Here is a 27,271-nt window from a genome sequence, read left to right as displayed (position 1 = left end):
AAAGATCATGTGACGGACCATGTGATGACCGGAGTGACGTCACCACAGGTCCTTTTCCTGCAATCAGCAAAGAAGGAGACAGAAGAGAAGCCGGGCTGCGCAATCAAGTGGATTAAGATGAGTTTAATTATCATTATTTTTTTAACCCTTCCAACCCTATTTTACTATGCATTCTGTATTCAGAATGCTATTATTTTCCCTTATAATCATGTTATAAGGGAAAATAATAACGATCGGGTCTCCATCCCGATCGTCTCCTAGCAACCGTGCGTGAAAATCGCACCGCATCCGCACTTGCTTGCGGATGCTTGCGATTTTCACGCAACCCCATTTATTTCTATGGGGCCTGCGTTACATGAAAAACGCACAAAGAGGAGCATGCTGCGATTTTCACGCAATGCACAAGTGATGCGTGAAAATCACCGCTCATGTGAACAGCCCCATACAAAAGAATGGGTCATGATTCAGTGTGGGTGCAATGCGTTCAACTCATGCATCGCATCCGCGCGGAATACTCGCCCGTGTGAAAGGAGCCTTATTCTGCTGATTTATGTGTGTCTCTGGGGGTTTAAAGGAGTTGTGCAAGGGTTTTCTGTTGGTGACCTGTCCCTCAGGATAGGTCATCAATATCTGATCTGCGGGGGTCCGACGCCTAGCACCCCCACCGCTCAGCTGTTTGAAGAGGAGGCGTCACTCCATGCGAGTGCTGCTTCCTCTTCATTACATTGCCCGTCATCTCAGAAGTAAGTGTAATTACAAGTATTCGTTCCATTCACTTCATTGGAGCGAGTACTTACATTGTGCCGCCGCTAGAAGAGAGGTGACGCTAAGTGTAAAGACCAGGAAGCGGCGCTCGCATGGAGCGGCGCCTGCTCTTCAAACAGCTGATCAGTGGGGGTGCCCAACCCCCCTCCGCCCTCCATCAGATATTGATGACCTATCCTTAGGATAGGTCATCAATATGAAACCCCTGTACAACCCCTTTGACTTAAGCTGTTTGAAGGGGCATTGGTGCTCATGCAAGCTCTGTGGTCTCTTAGTTTTTTACCTGCACACCGTCTACTTAGTATCGGCAGTGCAGGGTATTGCATCTTCATCCCCTTCAAGTGAATGAGACACCTACAGTGCCGATACGAAGTAGATGCTGTGCAGATAATAAGTGAAGAGGCCACAAGTACTGCAGCCCCTTCAAATAGCTGATCGGCAGAGGTGTCAAGAGTTAGGTCCTGACGATCAGTTATCAATATCCTTATGTCAGAAAAACCCTGTAAAAAGGGTTTTCCAGTATTTTTATTCTATCAGGATCCTACTCTTAACAGCTGGTTGGTGGTTGCTTGTGATGTTGCTGCTCCGCTGATCTGTTATACTGTTGCTGATTGGTGAGGGCTTGACACCACGCAACTCCCCCAGTCAGCTGTTTTTGGAGTAGCTCTGACCCCAAAAGTAGGCGCTAGAACTACACAGCATCGTCCATTGTATAGTGGATGGAATGGGTTACTGCAGTGATGCTCCCATTCACTTGCGCAGGACCAGCTTCCTCTACTGAATGGATGGAGCTGTGTAGGTTTGGAGTCTGTTTTAGGCTACTGCAGAACAGCAGATCATTGGAGGTGTGAGATGTCAGACCCTCCCGCCAATCTATTATTAATGGCTTATCCTGAGGATAGACCATCAATATAAAAATATAGTAAAAATATAGCTTTACTAGTAAAAATATAGCTTTACTAAGCTGAAATACTCCTAAATTCTAAAATTGTGGGCATGGTGTGGGAAGGGGAGGAGTCGGAAGTAGTCATAGAAAATGGTTTAAATGTAAGACAGCAAGGAAGCTAGCTTACATTTAGAACTGGCGCTGGATGCGCCAAAGTTATGGAGAGGGCTGCTCCTCTTCATAACTTTGGCGGATCCATGACCAGTGATGGCCAGTTCGCATTGTTCGCCCGCGAACATATGCGGGCTGCCATCTTTTTTCACAAGTCCGGCGAGGCACAGGTAAGCCCTTACCTGTGCCTGTGCGTGAGCCGGTCTGAAAACAAATGTGGTTACTGGGAGCAGGCAGTTCCGAGAACAGCCCGATGAAGGCCCCCTGTGGCTGTTCTCGGAACTGCCTGCTCTCGCTGACCGCACTTGTTTTTAGACCGGCTCACGCACAGGCATACCTGTGCCTCGCCGGACTTGTGAAAAAAGATGGCAGCCCGCATATGTTCGCGGACGAACAATGCAAACTGGCCATCACTGTCCACGACCAGCTATGGGGCTTTATTAAGACTGCTGTCTAAAACGCCGGGCTTAATAAATGTGCCCCATAAAGTGCTAAAGGGGTTATCCTATGACTAATGTAGAAAATGAAAATCAGACATCATATAGTACATGACAATGTCTTTCTAGTGTGGCAATGTGAACATTGAGGTGTTGTTTCCCCAGGTTCCAGTCCGGGACTTAGGGCATGCTCCTGTCCAGGGATCCTATTTAATCCTGCTACTGGATCTTGGGTGTGTCTCACTCTGGAGTGTCTTGTGAAGCAAAGTCCTGGTGAGGCTCTGTGTGAGTGGTCTCAGCCGGGTGGGCTGAGGGGCCACTGTGACGCCTGTGAAACAAGGATCACGAGGCCAGATTCGGGAGGACTACTGGGCCACAATCCCCCAAAAGGTATTGGAGTGTCACAGCCTGGAGGTTGCTGGACTGAATGGCTGAGGAAAGCCGCATTTGTGTTCCATGTGTGAACAGGGCTCTCTAGGTGAGTCAGGGATACGCTTAAGTGTTTAGTTAGAGCCTAGCCGGGCAAGGGTTTTATTATTTTGTGTGGATGTCACACGTGATAAGTTGAAGCTGTGACTTCTTAACCTGTGCTTTGCTAAAGTGTCTGAAATAAAGCAAGAGTTTGGACATTATAATAGTGTCTGCGAAGATATCTGTGAGTGTGACCCCTTGAAAAGAGACGATTCCTTACAATTGGTGGAGAATGCGGGCAAGTTGTCCATGAGAGAAGGGCAACAGTCGGTTGCTAGGGGCAACGCTGAGACGGCAGGTGCTGCTAAAAGCACAGGTTAAGAAGTCACAGCTTCAACTTATCACATGTGACATCCACACAAAATAACAAACCCTTGCCCGGCTAGGCTCTAACTAAACACATAAGCGTATCCCTGACTCACCTAGAGAGCCCTGTTCACACATGGAACACAAATGCGGCTTTCCTCAGCCATTCAGTCCATCAACCTCCACGCTGTGACACTTCAATACCTTTTGGGGGATTGTGGCCCAGTAGTCCTCCAGACTCTGGCCTCGTGATCCTTGTTTCACAGGCGTCACCGCGTCCCCCAAAGTTCAGGCTATCGCCTAGCCTCGTGGCCCCTCAGCCCACCCGGCTGAGACCACTCACACAGAGCCTCACCAGGACTTTGCTTCACAAGACTCTCCAGAGTGAGCCACACCCAAGATCCAGTAGCAGGATTAAATAGGATCCCTAGACATGAGCATGCCTCAAGTCCCGGACTGGAACCTGGGGAAACAACACCTCAATGTTCACATTGCCACACTAGCTAGAACCAGCCCTGTACCTCACATGGATCCAGAGATCTCCCCATTCATTGCTCTGCTAGATCTATATCCAGCTGTCAGCTCAAGGGGAGTGTCTTTTCTGTTGCAACTCACGAGGCGTGTCTCAGATCTCCCTATCACAGCTCAGGAGGCAGTTCAAGGATGAAACTGAGCATGTGCGACCTTCTCAGTGAGCCAGACAAAGAAATAGGGAAAAAAAAAAAACTGCAGGTGGCGCTATACAGATACATTTTATTGAATAACTTAATGGCTATGCTAAATTTCTAATTACATGCAATTACAAAAGAATTCAGATCCAGGTGCTGGTTTGAAAACTGTAGAATATTTTTCAAGGGACAACCCCTTTAATGCGAAGTGAATGCACACACGTTGTAGGTTTGTAATGTGTTGCTAAACAGGAAGTGTGGAGCAACTGACTTTTGAAACTGAGCTTTAAATGGCATGTGACAAACCTTATCGAAACTGAAACTGGCTTGGGGCCACTAAACTTACCAGCATTAGGGTTCAAACCTGCCCTTAGCAGACCTATCTGTTCCTACAAAGATTAGCAAATGAAAATCCAACTTAGTGGCATCGGACACATGCACACTGTGTCAATGAGACAAGAATGGTACACCTCACTTTACTGCGCATGTGCCGATGAGCACTGCATGTGCAGTGAGACAAGGCTTCTCATTGGTGGAGCGCAGGTGCATGTGATGCCGTTAGAGAGGAGTCCTGGACTCTTCCGGTAAGTTTGATTTTCATTTACTGTACTTTGTGAGGATGTATGGATATGCCATGGGCAGGTTTGGGACCCTATTGGCCCCAGTCCAGGTGACATGAGGCGCTCCATTCCTCATACCTCAGTGAGGTTGCTGTTTTATTAATTGGGTTCACATAAACATTTCTGCTCTTTATGATCGAGGGGGTGTCATACAGACTCTGTGACTAACTTTCGATGCATATCTGTGTATAACTGCCATCTCGTTGTTTCCTGTGTGAAACTCGCCATCCAATATGATGAAAGCACTGTGGCAGGATGAGCAGATGCAGGGGGACAGTTCATGGCTTCCCCACCTCGGGTCGCCGGTGTTTATGTGGCATGAATATTGCATACTTTTATTTAACTTTTTTCCAGCTTTGATTGTATTACAGCCATGCAGGGCATACAGCGTTATAGACAGAAAATTCCTTGTGTCTGTAGCACTTGATGGAAGCAGAATTTCTTGATTACCAGCTGCTGGGTTAAAGGAATTTCATTGTATATGTATTTTATCAGTATGTCCATTCACACATCCGTGTGTGTTTTGTGGATCCACGGATCCGCAAAACACGGACAGCGGCAATGTGCGTTCCGCATTTTGCGGACCGCACATTGCCGGCACTAATAGAATATGCCTATTATTGTCCGCTATTGCGGACAAGAATAGGACATGTTTTATTTTTTTCAGGATCAGAATTGCGGACCCGGAAGTGCGGGTCCGCAATTCCGGATCGGAGCCGCACGTTGTGCAGCTCCATAGAAATGAATCGGTCTGCAATTCCGTTCCGCAAAATGCGGAATGGAATTGCGGATGTGTGAATGGAACCTTATTTCAATCCTTCGTCATTCTGGTAGCTGAGCAGGAGAAGTTACAAATGCACCTATGTCTGAACCACCCATTTGCCCAACTATAGTGCAGCATTTCAGTGGCCCCTTTACAGAGACAGGTATAAAACAGTGCCTCCCAATGGTGGCCTGACAATGGCTTAGAGAGAATGTTTTGCTGTGGAGCTCCCGCCTTAGGATCAGTTCTGGAGCACATCCTATGCATTTTTTGAGATCCAGTAGTCAAGAATACCTGGAATAAGTGTTTTCCTGACTCAACTTTAACTCCTGGTCTCCTAAAGACCTTGTTTCGGGACTCTGAGTCAATTGAGTTAACGCTGTCTATGGTGAAACTGAAAGATATCAAAAGATTTCACGAGATCTAGGTAAAAATATTGGAGTTGAGCTCCAAGAAACTATGGGTGATCTTGGAGTCAACCCTATCGTTAATTGATCTCAGTTTGATTCCTTGGTTGGCCCCGTGTGATAGACCGAACTACCATGTTTAGTTTCCAATGTATTTGTTATATGGGATAAGTGGGTTGCCACTTTCAAACTTTCCATAAGACCAGGGCCTATGCTCCCATTGTTTCAAAACCCTATTGTGCCAATTCCATTTTGATATGAGATAAATTGGCAGCTCCTCATCTTAGACAGGTCATGGATGACGATGTGTTGATCTCTCTGGATACTTTGCAGTTACAGAATCCAGATAAAAGCTATTGTCCTGGCTGGAATATCTGCAGATAAAGCAGTTCTTTATTAGCAGTACATTTTCAGGGTCTTTCTATTCCTCTACTATAACCGAATTTGACAAGCTCTTCTTCCGTATCTCAGCCTTATCTCGATGCTTATCTTATATGCATCAGTTGCTTTTGAAATGCAGTAATGTGGAAAGGACTTCATATTTTTCAGAACTGGGAGACAGAACTTGGTATTACTTTTGCTCCTCCCGATATCTTGAAAATCTGTACGTTTGCTCATGGTATGACCATGGTGGCACAAGTGAAAGAAGAATTATGAGATTATATCACGCCGGTATAACCATCTTGTTCATCTTCAGTGTATGTTTCCTACTCCATCACATTTTTTATTGGCGTGGTGGGGTGGAAAGTGGTGCCTTGTTTCATATATGGTGGGGTTGTCCTGGAATCATGTGTCTCTGGGAGCGTGTCTTTAGAATATGCAATATTTTTCTAGAAAAATCTCAAACTGCTCTTGGATTGCTTACTGTCCATGATTTCTGGCTCCTTGGCTAAGATTACGAAAGGCATTCTAAGATACTTCTTGGCTGCCATTAGCTTGGTAATCCCCCTTAACTGGAAGTCTACAGTTACACCCTTCCCCCATGTTGCTTAGTGGCTTTTGGAGCTACGTGGCATCATGAGGATGGAAGAATTGGTGGAAGCGGAAGCCCAAGACCGCCTGCCTACATGTACTTGGCATCAATTGCAGACTTTTACGGAATCCCCTGATTTTGCAACATTTTTTGTTGATCATGTCCCACTGATGCTACGTAGATCTAGATGATATATCGGACTAAAAAGCTGGAGTTTCCCTTATCTTTATTGGTTTGTGGCATTTTGACTATACCGCCCACACACACACTTTATATATACTTTTATATATATACCTTTTAGAATACTTGGCCTACTTTCTGGTGTTGGTTGTGTCCTTTGAATCCTGCTATTACCCCAGTATTTATCATCACATTGACATCTATAGCCGTGGGGATCAGCTCTGCTGTTAGCTTTACATGATGTCCCACAGTGAAGCTCAAGGTGAATGCACCAGTCGCGCCATGATCCCACCTAGACCCGTGTCTCAGGAAGTCTCATATGTAGCATCACCTAGTACACTTAAGTGTTCAGTATTATTTGACTCTTGAGCACAAGCGACCCGGTTATACTAAAGAGGAGCCCTATGAGTATATTAGGCAATTGCTTTTTATGCAGTTTCTCTGGAATGTACATGCTAGTCATGCATATGTATTATCAGTCTTGGGAAGTCCATTGCTAAAGGGTTTGTTGCAAATCCTGTAATTGCTGATGGCGGAGCTTGAAGAATTGCATCAGTCAGTAATTATGGGTGATAGTGTAGAGTAAATCCAGTTGCCATGCTAACTGGGAACAGAGACAAGTCCTTATGATGATTTATTGCACTATGAGCGATAATTACAAAAGAACATGGTATATCTGTTAAAGGGACACTCCACCAATAATTTGAGAGTGAAAATATTAGTCTCCTTCACTCTAGACACTGGTGGTGGTGGTGGGTGGTTGGGGGTTAGGAGATGCCCTGGGATCTAACCTTCAAGGACTTTCATGTTTATGTCTTTAGCAACTCCTCTGTTGACTTTGCAGCTTCAGAGAGGTATGCGGCAAGCAAGTTCCTCATGCTCTGCGACCTATGTAATGAATACTTAAGGTATCTTCATTATATTATGGATTATCTGGCAAAATGAAACTATATGAGATGTGAAAAACATGCATGCCTTATTCACACAAAGTGGAGCTAATGGCTCAGTAGAGGTTTGAGGCACTCCGTGTCTCAGTCTTCAATAATCCTTGGGCCTCGTGTTCTCCATGGACAGCACATGTATCCATTGATTTTAAACTGTTCACATATCAGTGGTTTTCCACTCGCCATAGGTCAGTGGAAAACCATGGCATAATATACTGCTTGGTCCAAACATGGACCAAACCTAGATCCTTCACAGACATCTTCAAGGATGAACCATTGACCAGCTTGTCATGGATGTCATCACAGACGTGTAAAGGAGGCATTACTTTCATTTCAAATCAACAGCCTGTGTGGAAGTTGTGGCTACACTTTAGTTATTGTTCCCAGAACTATTTTGTTATTCACTGGCATTGCCCATCTGCCCATTTGTGAACATGCCTACTATGTTGCCATCCCAAAGAACTCATCAACCAAGCTTTTCAGAGTCACACAGATTTATCAAAACTGGTTCTATAGGAAAACTGGCTTAGTTGCCCATGACAACCAATCAGATAATTCAACCTTTCAGAGCTCCTTTGGAAAATAAAACATGGAATCTGATTAATTGCTATGGGCAAGTAAGCCAGATTTCCTCTACACCAGTTTTGATAAATCCCCCCACCGCGTGTAGTCATACAGGCTTTATATTAGTCAGGGCTCCTTATCTGAGCTCCTCATCATACTTTGCTTTGTAAATATTTGAGTCTTCTCTGTTTCTTGCATGTCATATTGTGTTTGTCTTTCTCCAGATTGGTGGATGACAGATGCGTGGTTCACCCAGAAGCCGGAGACCTGGCGAATCCGCCAAAAAAGTTCAGAGGTAAGAATAGAGCTTGTGCCTGAAAACATCTTAATACTTCACTATGATAGTGCCCCTGTGTGCATCAAAATATCTGCATTAACGCTGTTGTTACACCTAACAGGGTATTTATCATCCTCTGTACGCCAGAAAACTGGTGTCAAAAAATACCAAAATTTGGCACATGCCATAGTTGCTCAAAATTATGTAACTTTTTGGGAGGTTTAGAGCCTGCTTGCCACCTTTCCAAAAAGTAGTTGGGTTAGAACAGGGAATGAGCGATGCAGGAGCGGTTATTGTATTCCGTTTTTCTTTGTTCAGTTTTTTTTTTTTATCCCAGCATCCTCTGGTTGTAGCGGTTTTCCCTCATTGTCTTGTGAATTTGTTTCATAGACATCCATTGTTTTTATTTCCCCGCTTGAAAAAACGCAAATGCTAGTGTGTGCTGCATTTTTTTTTAAGGCATTTTGCATAGTGGTTCCAGATCAACATCCAGTTAAAAGATACCCATCTTTTTTGGACTATAGGACTCCCCCCAAGTTTATACAACGGGAAATTAGAAAGCAAATATTTTCTACTAATTAGAACTTAGTCTAATGAGGTGGAGGGGTTAATGTCACTCATTTTATTAGTATAGAGCAGGGGGGTTATAGTTTGCAGTCAGCTTGTGTTAATCCTAACGTGTTATCTCTTGACTATTGAAACAATCAGCAATGGTGCATGTGGTCACATAAAGTATCAACATGGCAACCGCAAGTTACTGGATCATTGAGGAAGCAGGGAAGTCGAGCACTGCTGGACAACCCTGACTGCAGACTAAAAGGTGCAGGCACTTTTAAGCAAGATTTGATACCTCCTAAAAAGGGAGTCTAAAAGTCTAAAAAATCCTGTAAATAACGTGTAAGGACTGTACCATTATTGGCCTGTGTTTATATTAAATGTGACTACAACCCCGCTCATCCAGAGGAATTCACCCATGTACTGCAGTACATGGGTGCATTCCTAGGGATGAGCAGGGTTGTAGTCATATATAATACATATTTAAAGTCCAGGTCAGTCCCTGAGCTCCCCTCATATCCTGGCTGTCCACTCACCCAGGAACTTGAGGTGGAGAGGGTTCAGGGTATAGCACAACATTCAGCGGTAACAGAAGGCCAGTAACAATCCCTCCCTTCTTCCATCTAGCAGAAGTGAGTGTGGCTGGGCAGGAAGGTGATTGGTGGAGGCAGCGGAGCAGCAGTTTTTGCCGGCGCTCACCTCCAATCAGCGTGGCATACAGTGCTCCTCCTCCGGAACCGACCCCATCTGTAGAGCAAGAAGTGCAGGCTGCCGGCCGCTGCCCATCCAACACTACAGAATGTTCCACTGCCCACCCCCACACTTCTTCCTTTTGAGTGGCTTGTTCACTTATATATCTATATAACTACTATAATACTGCACCTATGAAAAAGAATAGTACTATTACAATACTGCCTTCTATGTACAAGAATATAACTACTATAATACTGCCCCCTTTATACAAGAATATAACTACTATAATACTGTCCCCTATGTACAAGAATATAACTACTATAATATTGTCTCCTATGTACAAGAATATGACTACTATAATACTGTCCCCTATGTACAAGAATATGACTACTATAATACTGTCCCCTATGTACAAGAATATAACTACTATAATACTGCTCCTATGTACAAGAATATAACTACTATAATACTGCCTCCTATGTACAAGTATAGAACTACTATAATACTGCTCCAATGTACAAGAATATAACTACTATAATACAGTTTCCTATGTACAAGAATATAACTACCATAATACTGCCCCCTATGTACAAGTATAGAACTACTATAATATTGCCCCCTTTGCTGAGTTCTCAGACCTCTGTAGAGTAAAGCATGCGTTATGTTGCAGGAGAGCTGGTGTTTGGCCATTATTTGATTGTCATGGAGACCTGAATGTTAGTAAATGAAAGGTTTCCATGTTAGTACAGTGTTGTCATAGGTATTACTGAGTGAGACACTGTTGAGCGAGGCTTAGTGTAACAGGTTTGTCTGAGGCACGAGGTGTGAGCAGCACTTCTCTCAGCAAGTGTGGACAATAAGTTAGACTGGGGGTACATACTGTAGGGATACATGCCCAATGTTGCACAACTTTTTTAGTGTGGCCATAAACAGGATATGTTGCAGCCAATCAGAATTCAGCTTTCATTGCGTAGTACAGGTTAGAAAATGAAAAATGTGATTTGATTGGTTGCCATGGGTGCTGCAGAAAAGCTAGAATCCAGCAGTCGGGCTGTAAAAGTACAGCACAGACCTTACTGGTTGTTGTGGACAAGGGCAGCAGTTGTATTCAGGGGCCGTCTCATCTGTGACTGACAGATGTCTCTTTATACACGTACAGAGAATGCTAGCAGTCACTGATGACTCCGCCCACTTGGGCAAGTAAGCGCAGAAAAAGAGCAGAGGATTAAATTAAAAATTACACATTTTTTCCCACCTGCTGCCTGCCTGAAGAAATGCCTGAGTGAGCTGCAAGCACTTGCTACAAGCAATGCAGGGAGGCAGGGGAAGTGCTTATACAGTATATACGGACAGTAATATTCTATAACTGTGCCTATATACTGTAAAATAGCCTACCCCTACAAGCGCTTACCACTCACTAGGGCATCTCTCCCGGCGGCTGGTTATTTGCACAGCGTGCCAGGAGAACAGAAGAGCTCACTGGCGGCGCTGGGCACGCTTATCAGTGAGCGAGAACTAAGCGGGGGATTTATTAAGACCAGCGTTCTACATGCCAGTCTTAATATTCCTCTACATAACTTCGGCAGTGGATCCACTGCCGATTCTAAATGTAAGACCGCTTCTGAGCTGTCTTATATTTAAACCATTTTCTACACCTAAACCAGGCATAGAAATAGGTAAATTAGACTGGCCCCTTCCCCGCCCACGTGACCCTTACTTTTTTAGACCTTGTGTGAGCTGGGAAAAGTCACAGATTGTGGCGCAAAGTACCTTTGCGACGCAATCTGGACCAGAAATACACCTAATATAGGTGTATTTCTGGTTAGGGTACTTTCCATTTCATCCACCATGACGACTACAGATGAGATTGACCCCTTGACCTCTGTAGGGGCAGGAAATACACAGAGAGAGAGTTTAAGGGGCCCCCACCCACTATCACCCTCAGTGTTTTCCTGTCCCTATGGGGCACTGCACAGCGAGGACTCCTTAGGGAGTTGAAGAGTTTATAGCAGTTTTTCTTTGTTTTTTAAACTACATGTTTCTACATGGTGCAAGGATTGGCTTGCCAATCTCCTCCTCAGCCCTCCCGCAGCTTCTGCCAAAGCTGGGCTGGGGAGGTCAGCGTGAATCTCGTCCCACTGCTGTACGGTCTTACTTACCCGCTGTCGTGGAAGCAGACCAGCCAGAGCGGGACGCCGCACGGTGCACAGGGTCGTTGCCCGGATACCGCTGTGACCCCGGCAAGGTCTAGAGTGGGGCGGAGCTTGGCAAGGGGAGCGGGGAAGGCGGAGATGACAGATGACGTCAAACGCCGCAGTTCAAGCTAAACAGCGCGGCAGCTTTCAGACAGCGTCTCCCCTCACTTCAGCAATAATGTCGGCTCCTGGGACCCGTATGGACTGCGCAGACCCACCTTTGGCTACTCCATCCATGAGTCTCCCTGTAGGGAACGTGCATTATTCCTCTATTTTTTTTTTTTACTTGCGTCAGTTAGTACATGGCTGACTCTGGGTTGTACTTCTTGTATCAGGGTGTTAAGGAAATGAAAATTAAACCAAAATATAACAACAAGTGTGTCACTTGTTCAAAAAAATTACCTGAGGGATATAAGAAGAAACTTTGCAAAGCTTGCATTGATGACCTTCTGAAAGAAGAGCAACCGTCTATCCTGATGGAAGTTAGATCCATGATTCAGGATGAAATTAGATCCTCTCTTACTCCCCCTCAAAATGGACCTCCTGCTGAAAAGCCAAGGTTATCTGTTCCATCCTCCTCTGATGCTATGGACATGGAGGAGGGGGCATCTGTTTTTAAACAGGATTTTGAGGATGACCAACTGTCTGAAGGGGAGATAGTAGAGAATGATAAAAAGTACTTTTTCTCCTCTGAAGAGATGGATGAACTACTTAAGGCAGTGAGAGACACCATGGGGATCGAGAACTTCAAAAAAAAGAGATCTGTACAGGACAAAATGTTTGGGGGATAACGCACAAAAAAAATCTACGGTTTTCCCCATTAATGAAAATATAAAAGAAATGATCCTTGATGAATGGGCGGATCCTGAAAGAAGACTGGGTGTCTCTAGAGAATTTAGAAAGAGGCTTCACTTTGACCCTGCTGAATCAAAAATATTTTATGATACTCCTAAAATAGACGTTCAAGTGGCAAAAGTTGTAAAAAAGACATATGAGGACACATCCCAGTTACGTGACCCAATGGAACGGAAAGCGGATTCCCTTCTAAGGAAATGTTGGGAAGCGTCTATGTTCGGGGTAAAAACTAATATTGCAGCCACCTCTGTGGCTAGAGCCATGTATTTCTGGCTTAATGAGCTAGATAATCATATAAGAAATAAAACCCCTAGAGAAGAAATCCTTCAGTCTATTCCCCTCCTGAAATCCGCCACGGCATTTCTAGCAGACGTGTCTGCGGAATCTGTTAGATTTGCAGCTAAAGACGACGCTTTCTCAAATTCTGCCAGGTGCGCGCTTTGGAGGAAATCCTGGGGAGGAGGTGATAAAAACTCCAAATTAAATCTATGCAACATAGCCTTATCAGGGGAATACATCTTTGGGCCGGTACTCGATAAGATCTTAGAAAAGGCCGTGGAAAAAAAGAAGGGTTTCCCTGAAAAACAAAAAATAAAGTTTTTTTCGTCCCTTCAGTCAGCAATCTAGGCCATATAGGGGTAAAGGAAAAACTGGTCGCTGGAGTTACCAGAAGGGGGGAAAAGGAAGAGGTTTCCTCCTCAACGCCCAAAACAAACAAAGTGAAAAGCAATGATGCCAGGGTAGGGGGGAGGTTAAAAGATTTCTTGACCCAGTGGGAATCCATAACATCAAAACCCTTGGGCTCTAGAAATAAGGGATACAAAGTAGAGTTTACCTCTACACCCCCCCCCCCCCTAAAGAAGTTTCAGATAACCTCACAGGATCCCAATACTCTTTCAGAAATCTGGCAAGGTATACTAGAATTAACAACATCGGGTGTAATAAAACAGGTTCCTATGTCAGAGGAAAAACAGGGTTTTTACTCAAGACTATTCCTAGTACAAAAACCGGATGGCTCCTCCATAACCATCATAAACCTAAAAGACCTAAACAAATCTATAATGTACAAAAAATTATAAATCAAATCCATTTCCTCCATTGTGCCCCTAATAAAAAAGGGGACATACATGACGTCCACGGATCTCAAGGATGCATACTACCACATTCCTATACATCAAAATTCACAAAAATATCTTGGAAGATGGAAACAAACCTAGCCAGGGGAGTAACCTGGCAAAAAGAACCAGAAATACAAATAGTAACAGATGCAGGTGCAACAGGATGGGGAGCAACGGTGGCCTCCTCAAGCTGGCAAGGTAAGAAGTCATCAAATTGCAAAGAATAAAGAGCGGTCTGGAAAACTCTAAAATTAAATCCGTTTATTAAACAAAAAGCATCTAAAAATATTCTCGGACAATACAACAGCAGTCGCTTACCTGAACCATCAAGGAGGTACAAGGTCCCAAAATTTGAGATCCCTAACAAAAGAAATATTTTCTTGGGCAGAAAGAAATGTCCTATCTATTACAGCCATTCATCTGAAGGGATCAGAAAATGCAGAGGAAGATTTCCTAAGCAGACAGACTCTAGACCCAGGGGAATGGCCATTAAATCCAGAGATATTTCAAAAACTAATAACCAGATAGGGCCAACCACAAATAGACCTACTTGCCTCAAACAGAAATACAAAGGTCAACCGGTTTTGCTCCCTGAACCCCAGGGAAAATACGTTGGCGGCAGACGCCTTCTCAGTAAAGTGGAATTGGAACCTTGCATATGCGTTCGCTCCATGGGTATTAATCCCCAGGGTTCTGCAGAAAATCCTCACAGACCTGGTGACAGGAATATTGATTACTCCCTATTGCCCCATGAGAACTTGGTTCTCCATCCTGAAAAACTTATCTCTGGAAAACCCATGGCAGATACCTTTTCAGAAGGATATTCTCTCACAGGGGCCAATCCAACATCCGAACCCAGGTCTCTTCAAACTATCTGCCTGGATCCTAAAAGCGAAATCCTAAGGAGTAAGGGTCTTTCGGATAAGGTTATCAATACCTCCAAGCCAGCAGAAAAAAAGTTACTGACGCCATTTATCTAAAAATCTGGAAAAAGTACTGCTCATGGCTGGGAGAAGTCTCTCCCAATATATCATCTCCTTCCATACAAAAGATCTTATCAGTCATACAAGGGGGCCTAGACTTAGGCCTTAGGCCAAGTACTTTGAAAGTGCAGATATCAGCCCTGGGGGCTTTGACGTTACTAACCTAGCGAACCATACATGGATTAGAAGGTTTATTAAAGCCGCATCCAGACTTAGACCTTCACTAAAACATAAGATTCCGCTATGGGACTTAAATCTAGTCCTTAATGGGTTGACAAATTCTCAATTTGCCCCAATAACAGATATCTCCTTAAAACATCTCTCTTTTAAGACGGCCTTTTTAATAGCAATTACATCCGCTAGACACGTAGGAGAAATCCAGGCCTGGTCATGTAGAGAACCATATCTATCGGTTTTTCCTGACAGAATTGTATTGAAACTAGATCCGGGTTTTCTCCCGAAGGTAGTTTAAAATTTCCACAGAGACCAGGAAATTATTTTACCTTCCTTCTGCAGTGAACCAAAGGATCCCATGGAAGAAAAATGGCATCTTCTGGATGTGAGGGAGACAAAAGGCTACAGAATCTTTCAGGAAGGATAATAATCTGTTAATACAATTTGTGGGAAAAAATAAAGGGAAGAAGCTTTCCAAGGCATCCATAGGGCGTTGGATTAAAAACAACTATTTCTTGCTGTTATTCCCTATTGGGCCAGACATGTCCTACAGGAATAAAGGCCCATTCCACTAGGACTATGGCCTTCTCATGGGCAGAAAAAGCTGGGGTATCTCTCGATGAGATATGCAGGGCTGCGACTTGGTCTAGCATTAATACTTTCATAAGACACTATTGCCTGAACATTTCTGCTTCAGCGGATTTGGCCTTTGGCCAAAAAGTGTTGCAAGCAGTTACCCCCCCCCCTACTTTGTGATCTGTTAGTTCTCATCCGTAGCCGTCATGGTGGATGAAATAGAAAGACCGTAATTAAACTTACCGGTAATTCTGTTTCCTTTAATCCACCATGACAGCTCATATTCCCTCCCATAAAATGTTGTATATATTATGAGATTAATAATATATATATATAAAAAAATAAAATAAAATATATATATATATATATATATATATATATATATATATACCCACTTTTGGTATCTGGTACACACTGAGGGTGAGAGTGGGTGGGGGCCTCTTAAACTCTCTGTAATTCCTGCCCCTACAGAGGTCAAGGGGTCAATCTCATCTGTAGCCCTCATGGTGGATTCAAGGAAACAGAATTACCGGTAAGTCTAATTACGGTCTTTCACACTTGCGTTAAACTTTTCCGGTATTGAGTTCTGTCCTAGGGGCTCAATACCGGAAAAAAACATCCATTTTATCCTAATATATTCTGAATGGAAAGCAATCCGTTCAGTATGCATCAGGATGTCTTCAGTTCAGTCCCTGTATGGTTTTTGGATGGAGAAAATACCGCAGCATGCTGCAGTATTTTCTCTAGCCAAAATTCCAGAACACTTGCCGGATCCGGTATCAAGTATTTCGGTAAAACGGATCTGGTTTCCAGGTCTGCTCATGCGCAGACCTTTAAAAATGTGAAAAATAATAATAAGGCTGGTTTCACACGGGCGTTGTGGGAAAAGGTGCGGGAACATGCACGATTTTTCCCCACGAGTGCAAAGCGTTTTAATGCGTTTTTTGCACGCGCGTGAGAAAAGTCGCCATGTTTGGTACCCAGACCCGAACCCAGACTTCTTCACTGAAGTTCAGGTTTGGGTTAGGTGTTGTGTAGATTTTATTATTTTCCCTTATAATTTAACTCACCTCATCCACTTGTTCGCGCAGCGCGGCTTCTCTTCTTTCTTCTTCTTTGAGGAAAAGGACCTGTGGTGACATCACTGCGCTCATCACATGGTCCATCACATGATCCATCACCGTGGTGATGGATCATGTGACGGACCATGTGATGAGGGCAGTGACGTCACCACAGGTTCTTTTCCTCCCATATCATCAAATAAGAAGACAGAAGAGAAGCCGGGCTGCGCGAACAAGTGGATGAGGTGAGTTTAATTTTCTTTTTCTTTTTTTTTTTTAACCCCTCCATTACTATTTTACTATGCATTCTGTATTAAGAATGCTATTATTTTCCCTTATAACCATGTTATAAAGGAAAATAATAAAGATGGGGTCCCCATCACGATCGTCTCCTAGCAACCGTGCGTCAAAATCGCACTGCATCCGCACTTGTTTGCGGATGCTTGCAATTTTCACGCAACCCCATTCACTTCTATGGGGCCAGCGTTGCGTGAAAAATGCACAATATAGAGCTTGCTGCGATTTTCACGCAACGCACAAGTGATGCGTGAAAATCACCGCTCATGTGCACAGCCCCATAGAAGTGAATGGGTCAGGATTCAGTGCGGGTGCAATGCGTTCACCTCACGCATTGCACCTGCGTGGAAAACTCGCCTGTGTGAAAGGGGCCTAAGGGTATTGCAATGCATTTGTCAGACTGATCAGGGTCCTGATCAGTCTGCAAATGACATGCGTTTGCATACAGTTTTCCTGAACAGGAAGGCAGTTCAGGCATACTTGTAATTACACCTGCTCACCAGTAAACTGCAATTGCTGCGGCGGGCAGGTAAACAGAGCAGAGAAAGCAGCTCTCGTACAGGCGCTGCCTTCTCTTCAAACAGCTGATCGGCGGTGTGCCGAGAGTCGGACTCTTGCCAATCTGATATTGATGACCTATCTTGAGGATGGGTTATCAACAGTAAAAAGAGAACAACCCTTTTAACTAGCACTGTTTATGCAGTCGTTACACAAATATTGATTTTCACAATATTTGCTCCTTCAATATGTTTAGATCTTTTTATCAGATACTTCAATGGTGTACTGAAGCATTTTTTTAAATGTATACCTTTTATTGACAAATACATCAAGTTTAGGCAAAGTCTCGCCATTTCCAGTGTTGACCCTTCTTTTTTCAAAACTTCTACAATTCTCCCTGAGATGCTGGCTATCCGCTTCTGGGCCAAATCCTGACGACTGATGGCAACCCATTCTTGCCTAATCAGTGCTTGGAGTTTATCACAATTTCTGTGTATTTGTTTGCCCACCCACTTTTTGAGGATCAGGTTATCAATAGATTTGAGATCTGGGGAGATTCCTGGCCATGGACTCGAAATGTAAATGTTTTGTCATCACTCTTGGCTTGTTCACCACCAGATTGCTCCTGGATCCTTGGGAGAAGCTGTTCTTGGAAGATGTTTTCATACTATTCTTTATTCATGGCAAAATTGTGAGTGAGCCTACTCCCTTGTATAAGAAACAACCCCACACATAAATGAACTCGGGATGCTTTACGGTTAGCATGACACAGGACATATGGTAGTGCTCACCTTTTCTCATCAAATGTTGCTCCACCTGTAGTATACCACGACCTGATTCAGAACCTCACTCGGGCTCCACAATTATATCCACATAATTCACTCAGTCCTATTAGTCTTATTCTTTTTTGAATCAAATCGTTTTTATTAAACAATAAATACATATTATAACATAATACAATATGTTGACTTTTTCTTTCTTTAAATTATCCACGATGCAGATTCAGTGAACAACAATACTCATAAGTATATCACCACTCAGTATTATCATGAATCCATACACTACATATACCTTTGCTAAAGCATATTATGGGCAAAAAAAATTACCAGAAACTTGACCTTTCCAAACTCCCTCCCCCCCTTACCCTACCCTAACCCCCCAACCCTAACATTGGTCTTGACCATCACATGACTATATAACCACGTGGGTATGAGATAACCATTCAGTCCACATTTTTTCAAACTTCTGAGGGCACCCTCTCTTCACAAACACCCCTTTTTCGAGTACCAGCATGTCATGCACCTTCCGTTCAAACTCACTCAGTGTGGGCGGACTCCCCTGGATCCACCTCATAGCGATCAGTTTCCTGGCCACATATAGCAATCTCCCCGCAGCTACCCTAACCGGTTCATTTCCTCCAATTTCAGACACATACCCCAGAATACACACCTTAGGATCTTTTTGAATTCTTAATGTCAATTTACTATTAATCATCTCTACAACTTCCTCCCAATAATTAGCAACTACTGGACAAGACCACAACATATGTAATAAGTCTGCACCATCTTCCATACACTTTGGGCACTTGTCATCACCTCTTACTCCTATCTTTTTCAGGAACACCGGTGTTTTGTACACTCTGTGTATAATAAATAGTTGGGACAGTTTGCCCTGTTCACTTAGAGACACCTTGGGGACTGCTTCTAAAATATCTTCCCACATATCCTTAGACATATCCCCCACGTCAGCCTCCCACTTTTTCATTCTTGAAAGCGGATATCCCTCTAAGAATTTTTCCATTAGAAGAGCGTACACCTGTGATATTAACCCTCTTTTTCCCCCTCCCGACGGAAGAACAAGCTTATGGACCACCTCCATTTGAGCTATCACACATCCCTTCCGCATCGTGACCCCAAGGGCATGTCTTATTTGAAGATATTTATAAAACCACTCCTTGGGGATATTAAATTCCTGCTGCAGGCTTTGAAATGACTTACATGTCTTGTCCTTAATTAATTGTCCAATTCTCGTCACTCCATAAGTTTCCCAGTTCCTAAGTCCTGGTATGGCCAATAGTTCTGGCAACAAGTGGTTCTTTCCAATAGGTGAAAGTTCACTAATACCTCCCACTCCTCTTAGCAGCTTCACTTTTGCCCAAACTTTTTTCATGAGTTCAATCAGAGGAAGTTTTTCCCTCCCTGCATGCATTCCTAAACCTTCCAGAATGCCCATGAGGTCACGACTGCCCAGCCAATGCTGCAATATCTGCCCAGTCATATCCGGTGCTTGTAGATCAATCCATCCCTTAAAATGCTGACATTGGGAAGCCAAAAAATAAATCCATGCGTTAGGGACAGCTAAGCCCCCTTCCGACTTAGAATACTGCAATGTCTCCAGTTTGATCCTAGCCTGTCCATACTTCCAAGTAAGATCTCTAAATATAGAGTGAATTTTCTTAAATCTATCCAGAGGGATCCAAACTGGAGCATTATTCAGTATATATAACAGTTGGGGCATCATAACCATTTTTAAAAGGTTAACTCTACCTACCACCGAAAGAAAGAGCCTACACCATGACCTCACTTTAAGCCTAAAAGTAGCTAGCAAAGGGGATAGATTTAGTTCTTCAAAATCCGCTAGTCTCGGTGTTATATGTAATCCCAGATATTTAAATTTATCCACCCAGGGCACCAAACTATCTACTTGTCTGCCTACCAGGGCCTGCCCGTCAATTGGCATCAAAGAGGATTTCTGCCAGTTTATCCGTAGTCCGGAAAAGCTACCAAATCTGTCAATCAATGCCATGGCCGCATCCAGGGACGCACCAGTATCGCCCAAGAAAAGTAGGGTATCATCAGCGTACATAGCCACTTTATTATGCAGTTCACCATATCTAAACCCCTCTATACTTGTAGATAAGCGAATATGCGCCGCCAACGGCTCTATTGCAAGAGCAAACAATAAGGGCGACAGTGGGCATCCCTGTCTGGAACCCCTGGCGAGGGGAAAACAGTCTGATAATCCTCCATTAGCTCTAATTCTCGCCTTAGGGCTAGAATACAGAACCTGTACCCACTGAATGAACCGTTCACCAAAGCCCATAATTCTCAGGACCCCCCACAAATACCTCCATTCCACACTATCAAACGCCTTAGCGGCGTCAAGCGCAAGCAAGGCCCTGTCACCACCATTATCCGCCGGAATATTTAAGCTAGTGTACAGCCTACGAAGGTTAATAGCCGTTGATTTTCCTGGCATAAATCCCGTCTGATCCGGATGTACTATGGTCAGAATTACCTTGGACAGCCTGTTCGCCAACACCTTCGCCAGTAGCTTAACATCAGCCGTGAGAAGTGAAATTGGCCTGTAGGAATCCGGTATTTTAGGATCCTTCCCAGGCTTAGGCAAAACCACAATTATAGCTTCCTGCATCGAATGTGGTAACGAACCTGCCTCCAATGAGTGCTCAAACACCTTAAGTAATTCAGGGAGTAATATCCCCTGTAGTTTTTTGTATATCTCTACTGGGAGACCATCAGCTCCAGGGGCCTTACCACTTGCCATGTCCCCAAGTGCAGCTTCCAGTTCCTCTAGTGTAATCGGCTCCTCTAGCCTCTCTCTATCTTCTTCTGACAGCACCGATAACTGCGCCTCCTCTAGGAAATCCTTCAGGGCCTCATCAGAACTAGATCCAGTGGAAGTATATAGAGATACATAGAAGCTTTTTAAAATTCCTAATATTCCTTTTGTGTCCTGACAACTGTTCCCCCTGTCATCTCTCAACTCCTGAATACAAGAGGAGCCTCTCTGAGCCTGCGAGACCACTGACAACAAATGACCCACCTTCTCTCCTTCCTCAAAAGATCTCTGACGGTAAAAGCTTCTCTTTCTATCTGCGGCCTGTACCAGATGACATCTCAGCTGCTCCTGAGCAACCTCCAGCGCCTCACTACTAACCATGGTGGGGGATCTACTAAACTCTCTCTCAGCCTCGGACACTAGTACATGCGCCTTGACATCCGCCTCTCTGGTCCTGGATTTATGTTTGTTGATTTCTTTCATCAGAACTCCCCTCAGAAATGCTTTCATGGCGTCCCATACACCTGGTATCGAAGCCGACCCTGTATTGATATCAAAAAATTCCTTAATTTCCATAGAAATCCCAGATAGGTCACCCAACACATTCAACCAATGAGGATTACACTTCCACAGCCTCGGTCCCTGTCTGAGCACCCCCAGGCACAAGTCAATCTGCACCAGAGAATGGTCAGACAACGACCGAGGATGATAAACAACATCCCTAACTAGTGGTAGCATTATGTCGTTAACAAGGGCCAGATCTATACGCGATAGTGAATGGTGCGTGGCGGATCTACATGAATATTCACGCTTATCCGGGTTACGCCGTCTCCATACATCTTGCACTCCTACCTCACCCAAAATATTCCTGAGAGCCGCACTCCCCGGTGAACCACCTGCTCCCTCCACCCGGCATCTATCTAGGGAGTCATTCATCGTGCAATTAAAGTCCCCAACCAACAGCCACGGCAGCCCAGGGAAGTCCGCCACAAAGCCCATGATCTCTCTTATTAATGGGGAAGCAAACGGTGGAGGCACATACACAGACACCAGCACCAGCTGTATTCCATCTACCTTACACACCACACACACATACCTGCCCTCAGCGTCCACACACTCCTGCATATGTTCATACCTGATACTCCTATGCACAATCATACTTACACCTCTAGAATGAGAGGAATGAGTTGAATGTAACGCATGGATCACCCAATTTTTATTCATCCAGTGTAAATTTTCTCCTGTCAAATGCGTTTCCTGAAGACAACATATAGCCGGCTGAAACCGCCCCAGATACTGAAAAATACATTGTCTTTTCCGTGCTTCAGCCATCCCTCTCACATTCCAGCTTAAGATTCTAATCGCCTGTGACATGGTAAAATTTTAAACCATATTTGAATCTCACACCCCATTCAGATAACACTCGCTCATAGTTCAAGACCCTAACCTTCCCCCCCAACCTTTTCCCTACCCCCCCACCCCCCTCCCTCCCTCTCATACTCAGGTTACTGTAGCTGGGGAAACCTTTCCCTTTCTTATCCACTTCCCACATTAAAACAAGGCAATCCGAGAGCAACATGCCCTTCAACCTACAATAAGCATAACAATTTATAACACTTTTCCTCAGGTAGAGAATCCTCCCCACAACTGAGAAATACATTTTACTATCATTACCGCCTGCTCCCTCCTCAGGAACTACCATTTGGTAGCATTACATAATACACTCCCTAACTGGTGCAACATTTAAAGCAATCCTAGAGTGTAAATGCATATATAACTTGAACATAAGAAACGTATATCTGCCTCCTTCAAGTGTCCAGGGCCCCACTTCTCAATTGTCGCTCGTGGACGTCCAGCCACTGCGTCGCCTCCTCCGGATCTTCAAAAAATCTGGTGGATCCCAATGCCACCACACGCAGTTTAGCAGGAAACAGCATAGCGTACTGGACTTGTAGAGCTCTCAGCCTTTTCTTTATATCCATAAATCTGCTTCTCCTCCGCTGCACTTCGTTGGAATAATCCGGAAATATGGATACTTTCACCCCATTCAGGACCATCTCCTCATTGTCCCTAGATTGTCGCAGGATAGTGTCCCGGTCTTTAAAATGGAGTATCTTCGCCAGTATGGGACGGGGAGGTCTGCCAGGCGGAAGCGGCCGCATGGGGACTCTGTGCGCCCGCTCCACCGCATATAATGAGGATAGACCTTTTTCATGAAATAATTGGTGCAGCCATTTTTCCACAAATTCGGTGGCATTATCCCCCTCCGTCTTCTCTGGCACACCCACAATCCGCAGGTTATTCCTTCTGGACCTGTTCTCCAGGTCATCTGTTTTGGCGTATAACGCCGCTATATCTTTAGCAGATGATTTTGCCGCCATTTGCATAGGCTGGATAACGTCCTCAATAGTGGACACCCTCTTCTCCAATTCAGAGGTGCGTTCTGTGATTTTGTGTAGGTCATGCCTAATTAAAGACACATCCGACCTCAGGCTGCCAACCTGTACTGTAAGCACCTTCAGTGTGCTGTTACAACTGGCCACAGCGGCCATAATATCTTTTAGAGTAGGCTCTGCTCCATCCACAACTTTAGGGCCTACCGCGTCTTTTGCCGGCCGTGCAGGGGTTAATGGCGGCCAATTTACCGCGTCCAGGGTCTCCCCGTCGGTGGATTCATCCTCTTGTCCAGAGGAGACCTGAGCGTCCATCTCCTTCTCCTCAGCCCAGTCTCCCCCAGCACTCTCCGTGCGAGCAAACCTGCTCAGCTTTGCGGCAGCCGTCTGTCTCGTCTTGGGCTGTAAGGCCGGCCCCTCTTCTTCCTCGGCGCCATGCCGACTCTCCTCTGGCCTGTCACAGCGCGGCCCTTTACCGGACTTTCTAGGCATGTCGGGACTCAAAAGATCAGCACCACACTCTCCTGTCTCCTCTCAACCACCAGGTAGGCAAGGATCTGCGAAATAGGGGGTTGCTACCACTCTAAAATCAGGATGTCTGCAGGAGCTCAGTGCGGTGCGACCTACTCCATGCGCTCTCAGGCCACGCCCCCCCTATTAGTCTTATTCAAAAGGTTATTCGTGAGGTATGAATAATACTCACTCTTTTGAAGCTTTGCTTGTATTTTTCAGTCCTTTTATTTTTCATATAAATAAATCGCTATAATGCATAGTAATCCTGAGAGCGCTGAACTGATTGCTACCCCCTGCTGCATCTCTTCAGATGTCCCAAACAGTCTGAAGGTGACTTCATCAGACAACTTTACCCCAGTCCTCTGCTGTCCATTTCCTGTACTCCCCGCAGAATGCTATTCTGTTGTTGATGTTTTTCTTGAAGAGAAGTGGCTTCTTTGCTGACCTTCTTGACACCAGGCCATCCCCCAAAAGTCACTCATATATGCCTACAGCCATTCCTGAGCAAGCGCTGCACTGATGCTGACCCCATCTCGTAGCTGAATTTTCCTTAGGAGATGGTTCTGGCACTTGCTGGACTTTCTTGAGAACCCTGAAGCCTCCTTGATGATCCAATCACTGATTGATTTAGGTGCAATCTTACAAGCAGCAATGTCTTTGCCTGTAAAGCCCTTTTGATGCAAACTTGGAATAATGACTACAAGGGTTTCCTTGGAGGTGACCATGGTTAACAGAAGAAGACATTGATTTCAAGCATACCCCCCCTTTTAAAGCGACTAATCTGCTATTCTAATTCGGTCGGTAGGGTATGAGTGATATCCACTGCCTTGTCCCTTGTTAGCACTTTCTCCTGTCCTTAGTTTTGTAGCCCCACTCCCGCCTACCAAACCCATACATCCTATATATCAAAATCGCCGTTATGGAAAGGGGACATAATGAAAATAATATTTTAGTTGTACAATGTGCTATTAACAAACAAATATTTTAAAAACATGAAAAACTGTCTATTCCCCCCCCCCCCCCCCCTTTTTCTCTCCTTGTTTTCAAACATTAAAACAAAGGGGGTGGAGAGGATTTAGTAAAACTTGCATTTGGTGCAGATCCGTTCAGATAATACAACCGTCTGCATCCGTTCAGAACAGATCCGTTTGTATTATCTGTAACATAGCCAAAACAGATCCGTCTTGAACACCATTGAAAGTCAATGGAGGACGGATCCATTTTCTATTGTGCCAGATTGTGTCATAGAAAACGGATCCGTCCCCATTGACTTACATTGTGTGTCAGAATGGATCCGTTTGGCTCAGTTTCGTCAGACGGACACCAAAACGCTGCAAGCAGTGTTTTGGTGTCCGCCTCCAAAGCGGAATGGAGACTGCAAACGGATGCATTCTGAGCGGATCCTTTTCCATTCAGAATGCATTAGGGCAAAACTGATCCGTTTTTGACCGCTTGTGAGAGCCCATGACGGATCTCAAACGGAAAGCCAAAGCGCCGGTAGCCCATAGCAACCAATTAGATGGATCCTTTGATTTTTCCAAAGCAGTGCTGAAAAATGAAAGGTAGAATCTGACAGGTGTTGCTTAGGACCACTAAGTTTTCCTTTGCACCATTTTTCATAAATCTCCTCTAAAAAAATGTTAAAATAAAAATGACATAAAATAAAAGCCTGGTACATAACTGGAAAAAGGCACAGAAATTATTTACATAACCAAATGTAAAGCAAAAGTTATAGCTTCCAAAGACGCATGTACTAAAAAACGGAAAATGTGCCTCGTCAGGATAAATGGCTTGGTCTAGAACTGGTTAAAGAGGAAATGCTTCGGGATACTGTATACTTTGTATGCGTCCCAGGCCCCTGACACTGTCACAACTGCTTATCTTGAAACTATTCGCTGCCTCCTGCTGAACTGTGAAGCATTGCTGACAAGCGTGTACCTGCACGCCGGCGTGCACCTTACATGACCGGTTCGATTGGCAACAGTCAACACAATCCCCAACGTGGAGACAGCAGGCTGTGCGTCATGCCATCAGCATCCACAGAGGCGCGTGCGGACTGCTGATTGAACTTTGAGGGATATGCTGTAAATGCTCCATGGTGCATTATTTTTTTTAAAGCGTTTCTCATTGAAATTCATTTTATTACCTCATCCAGGCTTGTCATAAGGTACAGCCTGCATTATGCCCCAGTGCTGCACTCATAATTCTGCAGGCTTTAGAACTGATATTTCCGGTTTCTTCAGTGCCTGTGGGGAGCTTGCGCTGGTGATTTTTTTACACTAGCACTGGACTAATATACTGTTACACTATACTACGGTAACTTTTAAAATATAACTGTACTCCTGCATGATAGGACCTCAGCTCACAACTGGCTTAGATTTGTTTTTGTAGCTCGCAGACTGTCAGAAGATGCAGAAAATGTATTAAGAGATGTGATCCTCCTAATAAATTTAGTGTATTTAGAGTAGACTAAGGGCCCACGCAGATAAACATAAGAGCTCTGTGCCCCGTACTGCGGACCGCAAATAGCAGTCTGCAATGCGCGAACACTGACTGTGTGAACTCTGTGGTGCGGATGCGGAACCATTACCTTGAATGGGGTAGCAATCTGCGAAATACAGCAAAAGATAGGATGTGTCTTATCTTTTGCAGTGCGGAGGCACAGACCCGAAAGCCAGCTGAAGTGCTTTGTAGTGCTTCCGCGCCTCAGACATGTCCTATCTTTTTTCGTATCTTGTGGATTGCACCAAAGAGTGCACACGGTCAGTGCCCATTTGTTGCGGGCCCGCTGTTTGCGGTCCACAATACGGGCACGGAGAACTTATGTTCGACTGCATTTGCCCTAAGACTGATGTAGGAAATGCCATTCTTAGTAAATCTGCCCTGTCCATCAGCAGAATAGTGAGTGCAGCTCTGGAGATAAATGCAGGATGTAACTCAGGATCAGTACTAACTAATGTAGGTACACAGTGTTACTTCACCAGCATAAGGCCCCATTCACACATTTTTTGCGGATCGGATGCAGACCCATTCATTTCAATGGGGCCGCAAAAAATGCGGACAGTACATTGTGTGCTGTCCGCATCCACAAGTCCATTCGCAGCCACCCAAAACAGAAAGAATATGTCCTAGTTTTTACTGATACGCGTTTTGCGGACTTCAGAATACATACAGTTATGTGAATGCACCCTAATGCCTCCTGCACAGGACCATGTCCATCATGTTGAATTTACTTTTGAGAGGTGCTTGCCCAAGGCTCTGTAGTGTCCGATGTGAAGACTGTAAGGTGGAGCGCTCTTTGTTGACGTGACGTCTTCACTTTGGCTCTGTAGTGTCCGATGTGAAGACT

General features: G+C 44.5%; 1 protein-coding gene across 2 annotated transcripts in view; it reads left to right on the top strand.

Annotated features, from left to right (window-relative positions):
* ITPR2 (inositol 1,4,5-trisphosphate receptor type 2) overlaps window positions 1–27,271 on the top strand; it is a 347,585-nt gene that overhangs the window by 55,796 nt on the left and 264,518 nt on the right. For both annotated transcript variants that reach the window (XM_040435629.1, XM_040435619.1), the window contains exon 2: window positions 8,380–8,450. In XM_040435629.1, the coding sequence (XP_040291563.1) occupies window positions 8,380–8,450 (71 nt within the window). The remainder of the gene's footprint in view (window positions 1–8,379; window positions 8,451–27,271) is intronic.

The sequence above is a fragment of the Bufo bufo genome, chromosome 1, assembly GCF_905171765.1.
Source record: "Bufo bufo chromosome 1, aBufBuf1.1, whole genome shotgun sequence".
Classification (NCBI taxonomy): Eukaryota; Metazoa; Chordata; class Amphibia; order Anura; family Bufonidae; genus Bufo; species Bufo bufo.
Note: the sequence above shows the minus strand (reverse complement) of the source record. Positions and strands in the feature narration are given on the sequence as shown.